General features: G+C 30.2%; 1 protein-coding gene across 5 annotated transcripts in view; it reads left to right on the forward strand.

Moving 5' to 3' along the window:
- Positions 1-20,551, forward strand: part of LOC142318798 (putative sodium-dependent multivitamin transporter) — a 122,282-nt gene that overhangs the window by 97,572 nt on the left and 4,159 nt on the right. For all 5 annotated transcript variants that reach the window (XM_075355286.1, XM_075355287.1, XM_075355285.1 and 2 more), the window contains 4 exons: positions 13,660-13,775; positions 14,714-14,956; positions 15,484-15,658; positions 17,341-17,568. In XM_075355286.1, the coding sequence (XP_075211401.1) occupies positions 13,660-13,775; positions 14,714-14,956; positions 15,484-15,658; positions 17,341-17,568 (762 nt within the window). The remainder of the gene's footprint in view (positions 1-13,659; positions 13,776-14,713; positions 14,957-15,483; positions 15,659-17,340; positions 17,569-20,551) is intronic.

Here is a 20,551-nt window from a genome sequence, read left to right on the forward strand (position 1 = left end):
TCCTAAGCTGTTCACAATTAAGTCAAGAGTGATAGTAATATCTAAACAATTACAAGAAGGTATATAAATATAAATCACACTCTTTTGACAATTTAAAATGAATAAGACCCAACAAAAAAATTAGGAGTTAAAAGAAATAACTTTACTTTTTTATAAAAAGTATATGATAATTTTTTTTCAGTTTCAGTAACTCTCTATTAGCAGCATGACTGCTAATAGCGCCTTTTAAAGCAGAATGTACAAATATTTATAAAAAAAAAGAAAGTCTGACACTCTCTGAAACAGAAGAATCTTCAGAGAAACAAATTATATTAGAATTGAAGAATTTCTTTTAAGCTATAAAAATCCTGATTGACCTACTAAAACCATTAGTTTTTTTTTTTTGAAAATAACAGTAAACATAGAACTAGTAACAAAGTTTGATAAAACCTTACACTATTGTTTAAGGAATATTATTTTTTGACTTCCACAAATGGGCTTTTTACACTAAATAAGAATCCAGTAAATCTTTTTGACTTCTTGACATATTTTCCCTTTTTTTTAGTTACTATTGGGGTTATTAAGACAAATAACCCCAGATAAATCTGTAGTTACACTAACTTACCTTCATTACTATTATCACCTGAATAACATTCACATATTTGGTTCTAACAAAATTGCTGCTGCTAATCAAAAGTTTCAATTATTACCATAGTAGAGCCTTAAGATTATCTCGAGGAGATTCTTTCTATACCAATCTAGTACTATCAGTTTTCTGATATTCCTTATCCCTTTTATAAAGAACATATAAAAAGGGCAGCAGTATATCATTAATAAAAAAAAGGCTGGGCAATAATCTATTCAATATAAGTGAAGTAAGCTTGCCTTTATTCAGATAAAATCTGAAAAGTCCTATCAATATGAGTAATATTTTTTTAAAAACAGGGACAGCATGGAATTCTTTGGTGTAAGATTACGAATGTAATCTATTCTACTTATGCCTTAATCAAAGCCAATAGACTGATTAGCAAGGTATACTAAAAACTTCCTGTAAAAGTTCTTTTTTTTGTAAAGAGTATATTGTTTTTATTTTAGTTTAATAATCCGATTTTAAAATTAAAAATCTTTTTTTAAACATCAAATTACACTTTAAAAAAATGATATTTTTAAATTAGAAATCCCCACTGATTAATCTTTAACTATTTTTTCTGAATTAAAAATGCAATTGTTTGTATCAACTTTGTAGGAAGTCTGTGCAATATTAGCATTACAAACTTTCAAATTACAAATTTACAGACGTTTATAACATTTTCAATATTAGGTCGATGTCACTTTCACTACCTGCAAGGCCTCTTATAGACGTAAAAAAACTGGATTTGTAATTCACAATAAAACCGTTAAACTCAGTGAAGTATAACTTGGACCTCATTAACCCATTGCCTAGTAATTACAACTGACCCGAAATCAGATGGCCTACATAATCCTGCACTTCATCTGATTGCAGTACTAAAGTACCTCGACAGTTAACACATGCTCAAAAAACGCGAGAGTAGATCGATAAAAATCAATTGTAATTTCAATCAGATATAAATAAACAATACAATTTCCTTATGCAAACTTACAAACCAACCCCTTAGAAACTACTCAAATAACACAATAAGTCAAACACGATGATAATAGTAAGACGCCTCAAGAAGCCAAACTCTAATATATAAATTACATTAATTGTTAATGAAAATGTTAGCATTGGTCCGAAAATTTTATAATTAACATTATATTCTTAATTAAGCACGAATCACTAATTTAATTACTTAAAAATAACTGTTTTAATTCATTTTTTAAATAAATATCAAACTAACAAACGTTTATGTCCCATATGTAGTCACTAATCCTAAGTGTTAGGATCTTTTCCATTAATCCCCGAAAGCGATTTCCATTTCATACTGAAATAAATGAATTTATTTATTATTATTTATTGTAACAATCACTTACCGAAATTAGTTAAAGCATTTATTCATTTTTGACTTTACATCCGACATATGTAGTCATTTTTTGCTCATTGTTATACAAAGGAACATTATGTAGAATTCCTTTTAACTGGAAGAATTCAATAAATTGATTTGACCTTAGAATCAATAACGCGTGTTACCGGAAAACGACATGTTGCATTACAATAACCGAATGCTAAATGGAAGTTATGATCGCACACTGGTACTGACCAGTGATTAATAGTATACCTAAAAGCACATTAATAGATGTAAACGGTATTAAAACAAGATAAGATAACAGTCGTGTGCTCACTAAATATGTGTCACAGTTCAATCTTGTGTTATTTTATAAATAATAAATGATTGTTAATATTACAATAAAAGAATTTATAAAGCGATTTAGATTAATAAAACAGATCATTTATAACAAACTATTACATTATTATTATTATCTAAATCCTAATGTAATTTGTAGTAATTGTTATTAATTTAGTATTTATTTATACATAAAATAAAAAAAATTATCTTTATAAAGGAGGTCAGTAGGCGGCTATATCTAAAAGTGTTTGGTTGAAAAGATCGTGACCGTTATTGCGCTGTCGCCATATAAAATCCACCAAATAGCTCCAACTCATAGTGCACTGACTAATTTTTAATTTTTTTATCCATTCTACCCTATTTCTATGCTTTGCAAATCTTCATGTGCTGTCAATCCTCTGGGTGCAGTTTGTAATTTCTTAACCTAACAACAAATAAATAAATACGACTGTTTTTACGGAAAGGAAGTTTAGAACCAGTTAAAAAAGTATGGTTTCTTAATTTTTTATATTGCCTTTTTTTTAGCAAGTCCACCGAACTCGTACCCCGCCCTTACACAACATGAACCTGATCTCACCTTGGATTACCATGTTCTTGAAGAAACTGATGCCATCATGATTTCCTGAAAACGAGAAATGATGTCATAACTGACATACAAATGACTCATTGTTAATTGCTATGGCTTTTAATAATGACACATAACGGAGAAGATTCCTTTTTTCTTGGTTCCAAGCTTCATTAAATTATTGATTTTGACAGATCTTTTATTATTTTAAATGTTTGTCACTTATGATCCCTTTAAATTTTTTTCAAGATAACTTTAGTTGAACATTTTTTTAATGAAAAATTATTTGACTTCTTAAATTATTAGCCCATCCGGTTTGTCTAGTAATAAACTCGTCGTCGCAAATCACTTGTTTAGTAGCTGATTTTCGAGGTCCATGGTTTCTGAAGTTCAATTCCTAGTAAAAGTTAGACATTTTATATGGATTTGAATACTGCCTGTATTCAAACCGTGTACATTGGTGGTTGGGGTTTAATTAAACACACATCTCAGTAATGGTCAGCCTGAGTCTGTTCAAAATTACATCTCATTTGCATGCCCCATATATTATAAAATCCATCTCATTGAGCCATCGAGGGGTTGCTTATTGTTCACTAGTTTGATTTCAACGTACACATTAGGAATAATAATAATAAATGATTGGCTGATTTTCTTTGTTTTCATCATGAGCTTAATACTGGATTATTATAGAATAGCATTTATAGTCAAATTTAATTCTGATATTCAAATATTTTTGTGAGAAAATTCAAGAAAATTGGTTGGATAACTTTAGATAAAAGAAAAAATATTTATTCTCTTTCTGGAGAGCCTAATCAGTAATTTTTTCAGATATATTTCTCTACATTTCTTTTTTTAATTTTATTAAAATTTATTTTAAAAAACTCACTCTCACATTCCAGGAGTCATATTCACTAGCACTCTTTCCAAATCATTTCACTGAATTCCGTTTCTTAATTTTATAATTAACATATTTGTTACTTTTGTGTTTCTTATGAGTGGCTATTTACCTACTGGCAGTTTTTTGTTGTAAAAATAAACTTTAAAAAAAATAAGACTGACTAAAAAAAACTGCATTAAAAACCAAAAAATTATACTTTTTCAAATCTTTTTTAATGTTCAATATTTAGAAGTTTCACCATTATTAGTAAATTGGTAGTTAATTAAGGGTTAAATTAAGTAATAAATTAAATATTAAGTTAATTAAGGATTATATAAGTTAGTAGTTAATTCACCAACAAGAAAACATTTTAAAGTTTGAAAGAGTATTTATTTTTTTCATTTTAGGAAGTTTTTTAAAGTTTGTTTCATTTTTTTTATTTTTCAGTAAAAATTGACCAGTTTGCTCTAAATTTAGAGAAATATTGATTTTTTCATCATTTCTGGAGCCATTTTTTTGTGTTCTTATATATAAAAAAAAAAAAAATTTTTTTTTTTACTATCAGGCGAAAGATGTTAACATCTTTGTTAAATTTAGAAAAAAATATTCTGTTATTACTGATTTTCAGACCTATATAGTAAGAAATAAATGAAATATTTATGTTCTTCATTATAAAACATAAATAAAAATAATTTCCTCTTTTCATCAATACTACAATTAGAATTTCTGATCAGACAAATAGAATACTGAAAACAGAAATACATCATCAGTTTTCACTAAGTGAAAACTTCAAATTACAGTTTACCTCTACTAAATTATTATTTGTTCATGTCTTGAATAAACAAATCTTTTATCAAGAAAAAAGAAGAAGAAGTAAACTATGTAATTTGAGATCACAGGGTTTTATAATCTGAAATTTAGTTGTAGGGACTTTACTAACTATATAGATTAATTTTTAACATTTACAACTATTTTTATTGCAAACATCATTTTGAAACCCTATAATATATTTACATATCTTTATTTGAAATTAAATTTTCAAGCACCTTTCTTTGATACACCATTCGATGAGTTTCAAAGCAAGTTTGATTTGTCAGCTTGATGAAAATGGTTGCTACCAACTACCATTTATTTTCATTCATATACACAGTATGTCACTCAAATTAATCATTTGATATATCCCTCATTTTAGTCAACAAGAAGTAATTGTGCAAAATGTAAATAGTATTGGATTGTTGGGATGGATTAGAAAGCTCAGCTTTATCAGTGTCCATAGGCAACTTTCTCCGATCAGATACCAAGGATGCAACAGCTCTTCAGTTCTTTCATTTTCGGTATAGAAAACTAGAGAGATTAGATTTACATCTGCTGAACTGATATTGGGGAGGAAGAAATTAAGGATAAGGAAAAGGGATGGGTGATGAAAATTAACAAGCTACCCATCAGGACAGATTGAGCCCTTCCACACTAAAAGAATTTTTTTAAATTAAATTGTAGATTATAGTCTAATTGAGATGTGAAAAGAATATAGCATCTTTATTTATTTTGCATAAAGTTGATTGGGGGAGCAGTGGTGTATATTTGCCAGTTTTTCTCTTTGTGATATATTTTAAGAATCATAAATTTAATTTATTCCTACATTAGTGCTATTTTTGTTTTTTTTTGACATAATAATTTGTAACTGTTTTGATTCAAGTGTAAAATTTATATTTGTTTTCTTTTTTATTTCTTTAAGAAAAAGATTCACTGAACTACATGCACTGTACAAATGTGTAGTTCATCTTCTGTAATGATGAATTAAATGTTTTTTATCATCAAGTTTTCTTTTATGTAACTGTCTATATTTTGATAAAATTAAGAAAAAAATTTAATATAAATTAGTTATGTATGTGCAACCAGCATTAAGATAAGTTACTTATTATTTTAAGTAATAATTAAATGAATTGTAACATATTATTGTATTAGTACATCAGTACTCTATCCACAAATTAATCTTATCATAACTCTATACTGAAGTGATGTTTACTTTTGTATATTTTGTTTATTTGTGTACTTTATTTCTTCTGGTGTGTATAAGGTGTTTTACAAATTTAGTTTTGGTCATATACTTTTCACCTAATTTCAGGTTCATTGATAAAAATCAGTTCAGCTAGTGGACTGATTGCATTTTTTCATGTAATATGTCAAAGCTGCTGTCTTTTACAGTGTAATAGGTTTGTAAATTTTTATTAGTAATATTATTATTTTGATAATAAGTAGTGTACAATTTGAACTGTAACTAGTGTATAACTGTAACTGTATCTATGAATTATTTACTTAAGTAGTACTATAAAATAATAATGTAGCTGAAATTGATTTGGTTAATCTAGTTTCTGAGTTTTGAGAAATTCAGTGAGATAATACGCTTCTCATGTAAAATCCTACTGAAAAAATCCAAAGTTTTATTAAATAACAGTAAGGTTTATTTAAATCTGACTTACATTTCTCAGCTTTCTCTCAGATTGACTAAAAAGTTCTATCATTAACTCATTAGAATCCCTAGAAGTAAAAACAAGGCATGATATTTTTGAGAAAGGAAACAGATTTGGAGTAAAATGACTCTTAAGATAGAATTTTACAAAACTAATTGAATTGAATTGAATTGTTCTGTTTCACTGATTTGGAGACTTATTAAAAAAATCAAATCTTAATAACAGAGCTGTTTCTCTGTTTCTGAATATAATATCTGAAAATAAATAAATGAAAATATTTCTGAATATTTTGATGGATTCTTAGACTGATATAAAAAAATTATATTTTGAAAGATTTTTCTGCAATAAATGATCTCCATCTAAAATATAATAGTTTACTCTAGGTGTCATCTAGGACAATTTATTTATGCTGTTGATGGAATGTAGTAAAAAGATTAAATTTATTTTCTGTGAGAGAATTGCGCTACTCTGGAATCTGTCAATAGATGGTAAAGATGCATATATTAACTGCATTATCATAGATTGCTCCTTTAAATATATTTTTTTATGTATTTTTTGCTTAAGTATATGTTTAATCTGTTTACTTGAGTCTTTATATCAGATGTGAACATGGGTGCCTTGTTTTTGTTTGCATGTTTATGAATTGAAAGAACATGTGAAGTTATAAGCTACTCCTAACAAATTTTAAACTTCTAATATCTGATTGGTAGTTATAATTTGTACTGTTTTAATAAATATAACTTATTAGAACCTAGAAAGAATTTTATGACTGAAGCATTTGTGGATTGATTTTATTTCTGATTATATCACTTATTTAAAATTTGTATTTTATTAATGAGTGAATATCTGTAGCAGTACCTGTTATTTTGCTAATATGATTTTAACAGTTTTCCAGTTTTAATAGAAGATTAGTAGTGTCTTGTGATTGTTTTGTGTTTTGTTTTGTGCATGTAAGCTTGTAATGTAACTTTCTGTAATACTGAGGTGACTGTTTTTATAAGATATTTATCAAATACCACTGTATATTATTGTTCACATTAAATAACAATTTGTTTAATGTGAACCACAACTACAAAGTAAAAGATAATTTATCAGACCTTATATTTAAATTTAGATAAATAATGCAGTAATAATAGATTGCATCATCTTACAACTTGATTATGTTGAATCACATAGAGAACAGATAGAGAGTAACATACAAGAAATTGAAGTATGTAACATAGATTGCCATTGGTCAATATTATTTACTCATACAATGAATTGGTTTCTATAGATCACCAGTGTTAAAAGGGCTAGGTGGATTCCACTGATGCTATCGATATATACTAGGGGTTGACAGCCGTAATCAATCTAAGATAAAATACAAAAAAGTAATATTATAAGTACTGGAAAGAAATTATATTTGATCATTTCTAAAAATGATCATGGACAATAAAAAAAATTGTATCTGACACTTCTGAATCTTGATTATGGAAAGTCAATGATTTAAAGAACAAAAGACATTTTAATTTGTGAGTTTTGTTTACTAACTCCATTTAGTGCTTATTTTATTAATGATGATTTATCTTCTACTCATAAACCCATTTGAAGATTCCATATCTTCCTTGTGGCTGATGTCAGTCATTTGTTGGTCTTTCTGACTGCTGAAATAATACTGTTAGATCTTATTCTTTGGGGTGGAGTTTTTTTACAAAAAGAGTGGTTATTTTGATCCTAGTTTGATTTTTTGGAAAATATCAAGTTGTTATACAAGGGTTTAGTGCAAATGATATTTTTCATTCATGTAAGTAATCTGCAGTTGAACTATTTTTAAAATCATTAGAGGTTATTAGGAAACATTTTGGTTTTTAGTTTTTCGTAGAAATGGCACTTAATTTTAGCATTCTTTCAAATCAAAATGTTACATATAGAGAAATTTTCCTGTAAGGGTTTGAATAAATTTTAATACTGTAGGGTCCAACATTCAAAGTTCTGCCAGATAATAATAATTAGAATAATTCAAAATATTAAATTTCTACTTTTTGGCTGTTTAGGTTGTGAGGGAATCGGCATAAATTAGATTTGTTAAATTATTTAGTCAATTAGTCAAACCCTTCAATGTTAAAATGTTTTAAAAAGACTTGTTTGAAGGTGTTTAAGATTTGGGTTGATCCACTTGCAAAATGTTTATCTTCTTAGGACCATGATTTTCAGGAGGTATGCATATTCATATGCAAGGACATGGTTTTATAAATAATCTTTATTTATAACTACATTAATACCATCATAGTCTCATAGTAATGTCCATATATATATATAAGGCTGCATTATATTGTTTATTGGTAGAATAGGAAAGATATTTCCTGTTCACATATGAATTCATCCATTCAACCACTGTATTGGCATTTGAATCAATAAATATTTCTTAGCAATTGATATCTAAGTTAACAGTTATAAAAACTCTTCTGAAATATGGGAGTAACTGATGTTTTCAGGTGAGAGATGCGTGGCTATTTTTTCATGATAAACACTACTAGCTTAATCTATCATAAATTGGTCAGTGATACCACACTTTTTTTATCTGCATTGGGGATCACTAACCCACTAGGATTCTTTATTATACCACTTTTTGTGAACTTTTAAATACTGTAACTATGAATATTTTTTTTTTTTAACATTTAGTTTTTATTCAACTAGATTAACTGAGGCATAGTGTATGTATTTAATAAATCTTTCACCAGTATCAGTAATTTATAACACAAAATTATATACCAGGTAATATTACATTCTTTGCATAAACTAAGTCATTTCAATTATCTTTGACATTAAGTCGATTTTTTCAATTTGAAGTAAAGTTGGCTGCATTTCTCTCTATTTTGTGCTTTTATTAATAAAAATTTATTTTTTCAAGATAATATTCTTTTGATATTGTTTATTAAGTAATACAATTATTAATTTTTTTATGTGCTAGTTCTAGATATATTGGACCAATGTAATTTTTTTTAAGCTTCTCAGTTATTTTACAACTATTAATATGACAAAAAGTTTTAAATAGGCTAACCAGTTGATGCAATTGGTTTGCTGACTACTTATTTTATATCCTTGATTCAACTTCTGATAATGATCTGATATTTTTTTCACTGGTGTGTCATCATTAAAAATTATTTATTGCAAAATGCTAAATTTATTAATAGACCATGATGAATCTAAGAAAATGTCTTTAAGGGAGATATATTTCCTTCTAACAGGCATTTTCCTTATTAAAGTGGGTGAAAAATAAAAAATACAGATTTTTTTTTACTTCAGGTTAACTGGTTCCTTTTGTCAGTGATGTTAGAGTGCAGCATTTTGGCTTTGACAATTTTTTTATCAATGACATGAATGCTTTCGATTAAACTTTTCTTATTTTTAAGTTTCATGATTAACCAATGTAAAATAGTTAAAATAAGAAAAGATAAAAATTGAATTTTTTGTTATCACTTTATCTACATTACAATTCTTCTTGTAATAGAAGTGTATTTTGAAATGAAGATTGTATTTATTTAATTAGCTATATCAAAATTTAGACAATAGTTCAGAATTGTCCTGATTTCACATAACAAAATGAGTTAAGTAAAACTTGCAGTGTGTATTTTTTTTTTTTTACTATATCATGCAATAAATTTTGCATAAGTATACTGATACTGAGTATCTTTATTATGGTAGTTTATGGCATTTGTATTTTTTCTACATATACATAGTGTGCATATTTGTGTATTAAAAAAAAGTATACTTTTTAATTATATTGGTATCTAACATTTAAATATACATGTATAAAGGTTAAAGTTAATCCATTATACATGTGTAAAGTTAAATTTAATGGTAAAAAATAAAATTGTGAGTTATTTTCAAAAAAAATTTGTTGACTTAACTTCATAAATGTTTGAACATTTAATTAAACTCAACACAACCAAGTGTTTAGTATTAAATAAATTAGAAGTATTAATCAATTGCTAACTTTTGGTGTACTGAAACTCTGGTTGCTTTACTTGCTTTGACAGTACAAATACAGGTACATATTGAAATAATTTTCCATTTTTCATTTCTTAATAATCATTTATAGTGTTCTGCCACAAGGGCAGGTCCTTCATAGCTGCTGCTCTCCACCTTGTTTTATTCTTTGCTAACCTCTTTGTTTCAGCATATTTTCCCTTTTCAATAATCCTATCCATCATTTGAAATTTCTTCTTTCCTCTTCCTTTCCTCCCATTCACCAAGCCTTCTATCACATTCACTAATAAAAACACCTCATATAATGTCCTAAACTGTTCCTTTTCCTACATTCACTCACATTTAGCATTTTCCTGTTCTCTTCAATTCTCCTTAATGCTTCTTCATTTGTTACATGGTCTTGCCGTCTGACAGTTATCACTCTGTGCCACACCCACATCTCAAAAGCCTCAATTCATTTTTTGTCTACGTTTTCAGCTCCATAGAACATCACACACCTCATAAAACATTCCATTAATCTCTTCCTTAATGCTAAGATTAACTTTCCACTCAACAATTTTCCCTTCTTATTAAATGCCTGCTTAGTTCTTGTTATTTCTTGTTTTGCAAGAAATTTCTACTATGCAAGTCAGGTCATTAGTTATAAAGCTCCCTAAGTACTGAAATTTCTTTACCTGTTCTAAAACTTCATTTCCTATCTTAATCCTAATCCTCTCCTTTTTTCCAACTAATACCATAAATCTTGTCTTCTTTTTGATGATCCTCATACCCTGACTTTTGCAAACCCAAAAAAGGGTTAAATATTAAACAAAAGTGGTAAATATCTCATATTTTTAAGATTAGGTTTGTGCTTTGAACAGTTCTCATTTAAATCATCAAGCATTTCATTTAATTTACTTGGGCTCTTCGCCAGTACCGCCATGTCATCAGCAAAACATATACATTTTACTCTTCCCCCATCTTTATTCCTCTTTTCCCATTTAGACAGCATTTAATTATTTCTTCCAGACATACACAGTGTTAGTGACATGCAGCATCTCTGCCCCACTCCCCTTCCAATCCTTATTCTTCCTGTCATTTCGTCTTCTACCCTCACTTTTATTCTCTGGTTATAGTACAGCTGTTTTATTAGGTGCCTCTCTTTCCAGTCAACTCTCTTCTTTTCCAAAATTAGCAAGAATTTATCTCATCTAACCGGTCAAACACATTTTCTATGTTGACAAATGCAACATACAATCTTCGCCTCCTTTCCATGTATTTCTTACCTATTACTCTTAGCAGCCCTATAGCATCCCTTGCTCCAACTTCTCTTCTAAACCCATACTGTTGTTTTTCAATATTGCCATCTAATTTATTGTATATCCTCCTGTTTAGTGCCTTAACTCCTATTTAGTACCTTCTGCATGTGATTTTAGGCTTATCATTTTATGTTCTTTACATTTCTTTGAACTTCTTTTCTTTTCATTGGTACCATTATTGTATCTAATAAGTCCTACAGCCACTTTCCTTCTTCAAGTATTCCATTGCATAGGTCTAATAATTACAATTTTCCTAGTGCTTTGAACAGTTCAATTGTTACTTCAGTACATCCCTTGGTTTTTCCTTTTCTCAGCATTTTAATTGCCACATTTATTTCACTTTTTATTATACTGTACTCTTTTTGATCTTCATGAGTTTTGAACTCTTCTTTCATCCCTATATCTATTTTTCTTGGGTTTTCCCCTAATTCTATAGATTTGCAATATATTCTTCCCATTTCCTTTTTATTTCTTCCTTCCCATTAAGTGTTTCCCCATTCTTTGCCACTATCTGATACACATTCTTACCCCATTTCTCTTTAGAAACTGTTTCTGAAGCTTCTTTATACAATAGCTCAAATCTCCCTTCTTTTTTCAAATTTTCTATCACCGTAAATTTTTCCTGAGGAACGTTTCCTCAGCTTTCTCAGTTTTACTTCTCAGTTCATTATTCAACCTTCTACATTTCCTTCTACCTTCTTCTATTTGTACATTTTCTACTTCTCCTTTCATTCATCTTGTCTAACATTTCACTTCTCCTCAGAGGCTGTTGACACTTAGTTGAAGGGTGATCACTTATACCAATGATCCCTTGGTCTCCATAGTCTTGTCTGTGAAAACAGGATGTACTGTGCAGCCAATCATACTACCATGTGCGAAGGTGAGGTTCACATTTGTATGAGAGAGGCTATTTGAGACACATCTCATACCGTACAACCCTCTTCTTAATATAATAAGTTTCTATACATTCTAATATTTTTGAAAATGCCACATGTCAGTGATGTATTTTCATCTGATGCTTTTCTAACATATGGAACCCTTTGCCCCTGAACATTAAAATGTAACTCATCAGAAAACAACATTTTTCCAGTCTTCTTTGGTCCAGTTAGCATGTGCTTTCACCCACAAGAGCCTTTTTTGCACATTGCTGGTGTTAAAACTGCTTTTTAGCTGGCCGTCAAGCTTTCCATCCAGCTGCAAGAAGCTGTCATCCGATTGTTGTCACTTGTAAATCTGCTCCACTGGTAGATTTCAAGTAAACAGTAGATAATTTTGGATCAAGTTTACTTTTTTCACTAATAACCAATCCTGTGTTTTCTTTAACGGTTGCATTTGCTTTTTCTTTGAGGTGAAAAGGAACCAGTTTCTTAAATTGTTTTAAAATAGCATTCGCTATCCCTAGTTCAACACCACACTCAGAAGCTATTTGTCATTGTGTCAGTCTGGTAAGCTCAGAAACAGACACAACTTTCAAACGCTTTCATGGATTTATGTCAATTATTATGTAAATTCAAGACACACACAGATCAAAAAATATGAAAATATGATTTTGTAATGAAATTGACTTTCACAGAACACTATTGATAACATGAAAATTGCTAAATAACCAAAGAACAATAACCTCATATTACACAGACAACTTAAAGAATGGTTGTGTTCAAGCAATGCAGCCACAACATAGAAAAAAGTAAAAAATTCCCTATGTTTAGATTAATTTGCTCACTACTGTGAATAATTGTACTTTGAAACAACTATATTTCACTTATTTCAGACCAAGATTTGGTTGTTTAAGTTCACGAATATCTCATATTTTTAATTTTAAGGTTAGGTTGATAACCTTTTTTTTTGTTCTTCAGAGGGTGAGATGAATGATTTGTAGCGTGTGTGAAAATGCCATGCCCAACCTACCCCATTTTTCTTTACTGTTTTAAAGTATGTATCCTTCCTACCTACAAACATTGTATTGTGCAGAACAGTTTTTACTGTGTTCTGTTGGCATCCTGTTCAAAAAAAAAATTTAACTGCATATATAAAGCCTTATTCATATTTCATATTGTGTTATTTTTAATAGATTTATTTATTGGCTTGTTGACTATGGTGATGTGTTTTTTATTAATATTATTTTTTAATGTTTCAATAATATTTAATGTAATCTATATCTTTACTCATTCTTTAATATTTTTTACTTGTACAGGCAATTCTAATGTATGCAGCTGTTTTTCTAGTCGTTATATCTGCTGCCATTGAACTGGGTGGATTTTCTCAAATCTGGAAAATAGCTAATGAACATGGACGAATAGAGTTTTTCAAGTAAGATTAACTTAAAACAAAAACCTTACCACACCTATATCTTTCTAGCATTTTTATTTAAAATATAGCCACATGCATTCATTAATATATCATTATTCTGGCATTGATCTTAGTTTGGTCTTGGGTAACCATAAAATTTAATATCTAGCATGATAAAGTTAAGCAGATACAATTACGATCATTCATTTACATAATGCGTTTATGGTATCAGGAAAGGCATTTAATAGTAAAATACTTTTTCAAATTATTTCTATTTAAAACAAAATAATGGGAAGGTACTATGAATTAAAGAAGTGATTTAATTATAGATAAATTTAATTTGCACAACCTGTCCAGTGCAAAAAATATTATCAGTTGAAAGAGTTATTTAGAAAAGCAGTGTTGTTAATATGTAGTACCATTAAGCAGCATCTGAAAATTTCCTTTGCTATGGGGCAGGATGGGAGTTTTGATCAGCATGCCAACTGAAAAATAGCACTTTACAGTATATTGTAGTTTTTCAACTAATATTTAACCTAATATGCATCTAAACATTTTAATTAATTAATTGACAACACCTAAAATTTCTGTATGAATAATATGTTGTAATTCACAGATATGGGACATGACCGAGCTGCTCTCCCCATACCACAAGCTCTGTTTTTTGCAGGTGGGATATGACATTAACTGTCATGAAACACTCTTGTTTAAAAATGTTTATCTGTTCTATTTTTTTGTTAGTTATTATATCTCAGAAGATGTCTACCTGGAATTCATACAATGCTCTTTCCAAAAATATTAGGAAACTAAAAGAGATAGCCTGATTTGTTAATTAATTTTTATTTGGTTTGCTCATTGGTTTTATTAAATGATATAAGTTTCTTCATGCAACTGTACATTTTTTTCTGTAATTGTTTGGCTTATTATTTTTTTTAAATGCTGTCTTAATTTTATTTCAGCTTTTCTTTTGATCCAACAGTTCGTCATACATTTTGGAGCTTAATTGTTGGTGGTGGATTCCAATTTCTTTCACTTTATGCTGTAAATCAGACTCAAGTGCAGAGATATTTAAGTATGAAAGATTTAAAAACTGCAGTGAAAGCACTGTACATATCTATACCAATATTATGTTTATTGTCATTTACAACTGCATTTTCTGGACTTGCTCTTTTTTCAAAATATGCAGACTGTGATCCTGTAGCGTAAGTAAATAACCTAACAACTTTAATCATTTTCAAATATACTCATATGTATATATACGTTTGTGTGTGTGTGTTGGTATAATTTAATATATTTGTAAGTTACTTTCTATACAGAAGGTTTTGGTATACTTTTATGCCATATAGACAATTATGAAATTGTATTGTGAAATGTTCCAATTTCCAGTTGTTATCAGGATCTCAAGGTGAATAATGTTTGTACGTTGACATTGAAATAATATATTTATTAATATTCATGAAAAATAAAGCATTATTATTATTAATTATCAGTGTCTGTTAATATGGAAAAATATCGAGAATGCTCAACATTAAAAAAAATTGTATTTTGTAATTTATGTATGAATATGATGGATTTTATAAAATCTAGGAATTTTTTATTCATTAATTTTAAAGAAAAAAATCATCTGTTGTTGGTCGTATCACACTTGTTTAATTGTAATTCTTAACTTTAATTAGTATTTATTTCTTTAGTATTAAATAATAATAATAATTTGCTTCTATCATTGCAGTTCTGGTCGCATTCCAAGTTCAGACCAATTGCTACCATTGTATATAATTGAAACAGTAGGAGATATACCTGGTGTTACTGGTATCTTCATTGCTGGAGTATTTTCAGCTGCACTGAGCACTGTATCAGCATTACTAAATGCACTTGCAGCTGTTACACTTGAGGACTATGTTAAGGTACTAACTGCAGTTATAAATTACAAATTAAACTATCATTTTGTAATATTTATTTTGATGTTGTTTTATGCCTTCTCTTTATTTAATTTAGATAAATTAAATACGACTCTTGTCGTATTCATAAAATAATCTATGAAAAAATCTAACAGAACTTATTCAGAATTTTATCTAAGTTTTTTAATATTATGTGAAAGATGTAACAAACTTTTTCAACAGCTCAATCACCAGTACAAAGTGTAAAAATGAATTCTGTGATGGTTCATATTTATTCCTATCCTTCAATCACAATATTTGTAATAAAATTGTATGTAGTGCAGTTTACATAGTCAAACTTGAGGTTGTAGTTCACATTCTAGTCATTTTTTCAAAATCATGATTTTATGTCCATTGCATTAATTCCTTACAAAGGTCAAGGAAAGATTAAGAAAAGCTGCAGAGAGTTCAAATCACTGAGAAAAATAATTTTTCTTCAAAACTTTCATTCAAAATATTACACAGAAAATTTTTTTTTTTTATTATTGCAACAGAAAATATATATCAGTTTAATAAAATTGTACATGCACAATATTGAACTTATGCATGTAAGAATATGTAGCATTGTAAATCTTTGTCCTAAATAAATTAATATTGTAAATAAAAAACATTAAAATAACAAATGTTTGGTGGTTGAAATAAATCTAAAAATCTATTAAATGTCCTTATCCATTATATCGGTGATGAACATTACACAAGAAATCCCCCCCCCCCAAAAAAAGAAAGGAAAAAAGGTTATCCCGTAAACAAATTTAAGGTAAAATATACTTTAATTTTTTTTGAGTTTTCAATATAAATAATCTAATATCTAACTAATAATCTGAAACAAAAGTCAAAAGGAAAACTTGGTATTCATGAATTTCTATTTCCTTTCACTAGAAATCTAAATTAACTAAAAGAGAAACACAGCTACATTTTAAACAAGGAAATGCTCAATATTTTAAATTTTACATTTTTTAATTTCAAAGATTTGCAACGTCTGACAACTTTATACACACGCCATATGCAAAGTTCCCTTGTCAAAAATGATGTAGGAGGATTTTCAACAAGTGCTGTAATTAATTCTATGATGATTAATTTAGACAGGGAAGTGTAACTGACTTTTTTATTGAAACATTTCTCTTTTATATGTCAAAAATTTTTATTATTATTTTTTATTCTTATTCTATTTTATAAATATTTATATGATGATAAAAGGTAACCATCATTAAAGAATAAAATCAGAATATTTTGACATCTCTTAATTGTCAATTTTGATGAATTTGACTAGCTTACACAAAAAACAAAACACAACCAAATCATTACTGTTTTGTAAGTGTAAATACTAAACTTACTTCTGCTATATCAGATAAACAAAATTATTTCACTGGATCTAATCAAAAAAGAAAAGTTCGCATTAATTATTTACAATATATGTAAATGAAATAGTATTTCTATTATACCTTTCATTTACCTTTCCTTATCACACAACTCTTTTGTGATATTTTTTTACAATACAGTATAATAAAAAACAATTTGTTTAAAATCAACTAGCTATTTTTAGCTTAATAATTTTGATTATTTGTACTATGCCAATTTGTAATATGTAATATTTATAATATAATAAATGTTGAAATATTTGTAAGCAAAACATTTATTGTTATTTTCAGCCTGCATATTTGTGTATTACAAAACAATCACTTGATGGTAATAAAAATGTTGTGTATATCACTAAGTGTTTGGCTTTAATATATGGTCTTATTTGTCTTGGAGTTGCATATTCTGCTAAATATCTTGGTTCTGTTTTGCAAGCTTCACTTACTATATTTGGCGCAGTTGGTGGACCACTACTTGGTATATTTTCACTGGGAATGTTTGTACCTCTTGCTAACGAGCCTGTGAGTTGATTATATTATTTTTAAAAAACATAATGTAGAATAAGAAAACTCTATCTTTAAGGTTGCATATCTGTATATCTATACATATATGTAAATTAACAAATCTTTAAGGGATGTCTAAAGGAGCAAAAAATTGATGATCTATTTTTCATCCATTCCATCATCATGGAATGGTTTGTTCTAAGGTGATTATCAAATAGAAAAGTACATTATAAAACATAAAAAACTCAAAACAATGACCAGATCAAAAATAAATTTAAATTAATGTATATTATATGAGTACATTTAAAATTATATCTTATAGATAATCAATAATGAATTTAAAAAAAATAAAATAATTGTATACCTTATACAGCTTCTTTATATAATCGCCACATGAATAAGACATTTATCGTAACGATGCACCAGCTTCAATATACCCTCGTCGTATTCTTCTGCCGCCAATTCATTTAGCCACTGATTAACAGCATTATTAAGTTTATCGCAACCAGCGAATTACTTACCACTCAAAAATTCTTTCAATTTCCCAAACAAATGGTAATAAGAAGGAGCTAAGTCCGGACTATATGGCAAGTGATCGTAAATTTCCAAACTAAATGTTCTCAGTAAATCAAGTGTCGGACTCGCAAGATGTGGACGTGCATTATCGTGCAGCAGGACGACGCCGTCCACGTTGCCAATTTTTAATGGTGCGCCGTAACGTACGTAGAGTTTCACAGTAGGTTTCTACATTTGTAGTCATTCCACGTGGCATGAAATCAATCAGCAGTATGCTAAACCGATCCCAAAAGACTGTAGTCGATCAGTTTGCGTTCAAATGGCTGTGGCTTGATCTTTGTTGGTCTGGTTGGTGACTGAGGATGACGCCATTCACTTGACTGCCGTTTTCTCTCTGGCGTGTAATACGAAATCCAAGTTTCAACGCCGGTAACAGTTGAATTAAGGAACCCATCACCATTTTCTTTGTAGCGTATCAAAAATTCCAAAGCAGATCCCATTCGGATTTTTTGTGACGTTTCTTTAAGACGTTCGGCATCCAAAGTGCACAAACCTTTCTGAAGCCTAAATGGTCATGAACAATGCGACAGATAACAGCTCTTGAAACAATAGGAAAAAGAAGGGCCAGGTCGGAAATCGTTGAGCGATGATCTTTTCTGATTTCATCATCGATGCGTTTCAACAAGTTCTCGGTGATTACCGAAGGCCTCCCCAAACGTTCTTCATCATGCACATTAATTCTGTTACTTCTAAACCTTTCACACCATTTTCGGACGTTTCTTTCATTCATTACATTATCATCACCGTACACAGCAACCAACTCCCTATGAATTTCAGCAGGCTTAACGTTTTGATGGTTTAAAAACGATTACTCCACGTATTTTACAGTCAGCGGCAACATCGATTTTCCTCTTAATTTTACAACGTAATAAATCACACGTAATCAGTGATACTACAACGCGACAACTTACAGACAACAATGCAGTAAGTATATTAGTAGCGTGGCCAAGAACCATACAGGTTCGCCAACCTAGAGGAGTTTGCTTTGCTTGGAATTTCTCCCGCCACCACCCCATTCCCGGTCGCCCTAAAGAATAAGGCTGAATGTCTGTGCCACAGACGGCTATTGAGCCACGAAACAGTTTAGCGACCAGTGTCCTAAATAGCTTCTAGAGCTTACCTAACAGCGTGAGCAGACTAAGCGCAGTGCCATACACCACCGGCTTACGTGCCACAAACTCTCACTTGTCATGTTTGCTAAAATTGGTAGGCGCACTCCGTCAGCTACTAAAAATATATATGACATCTATAAATTAAAATTTACTTCGTCTAGACAGCAATTCGCTGCCACGCCTAGGTCGCTGAATGCCAGAAAGTACCTGTCCATCATATTATTGCGTTTGGAGACTTATTTGGCTGGTGGTCAGCCATATATCTCTAGGATAGCTTCCGACAGCAGTGCGGTAGGAGTCTTTCCCATAAGTAAACTACTGATATCGGTTGAACATAGCAACCGCATCAAGGAACTCCCACATAGTCCGACAATGCGGCTCTCGCCACACTGACTAGCCGCTTGTGAGCAGCCAATTTTCCCCTTCACCTCTAAATTCTAGGGTGGCCCGGTCTCTGCCCCCCCCCTCCCCCAAGAGCAGGGCAATCAAACATTAGGTGTTCATTTGACTGGACCTCCCACAGACGCACAGCTGGAGACCTAAACTCTCAGGTCTTAGGTTATAGCGGACCTAACTCTTGCGCGCAGCACGCTAAGGTCAGAGGACCATCACTTTTTCTCGGGTTTCCGCCTGCGTGTAATAGACGGCTCCAAGGAAGCAGCGGTCATAACGGCTCCAGGCACTCCACTCCCTGATCAGCGAACTGGCAACTACATAAGGGTCCGTCCATTGGCCGAGGTCACCGTAGGACCCTATCTGGTCGTGCCCCTTTCCTCATAATGTTTCAGTACTGGGTCTTGTGAGTCCCAAAAAACCGTAAGCATCAGTTTTTCTGCGGATGGTTGAGTCTCGAACTTTTTTTTGCAGGGCGAATTTGGATATTTCCATTCTATATTCTGCCGTTTACTCTCCGGCACGTAATGATGGATCTATGTTTCGTCACCAGTGATTATTCTGTCTAAGAAGATGTCCCGTTTTTTACGATGGCGATCCAAATGTTTTTGGCAGATGTCCAAGCGCGTTTGTTTATGCAACTGTGTGCGTTGTTTTGGGACTCATCTTGCACAGACTTTATGAAAGTGCCAAGTCTGCTGTGGATGATTTCGTAGGCAGAACAGTGACTAATTTGCAGATGATGTGCCACTTCACCAATAGTTACTCGTCTGTCTAAGAAAACCATGTCACGTGCATGCTCAATGTTTTCCTCATTTGTGGCGGTAAACGGTCGTCCTGCTCCTTCGTCGTGCGTAACATTTGTGCGACCATTTTTTAATTTTTCAATCTATTCATTCGTAGACACTCTGTTGCGGTAA

This window comes from Lycorma delicatula, chromosome 2 (assembly GCF_047948215.1).
Source record: "Lycorma delicatula isolate Av1 chromosome 2, ASM4794821v1, whole genome shotgun sequence".
NCBI lineage: Eukaryota > Metazoa > Arthropoda > Insecta > Hemiptera > Fulgoridae > Lycorma > Lycorma delicatula.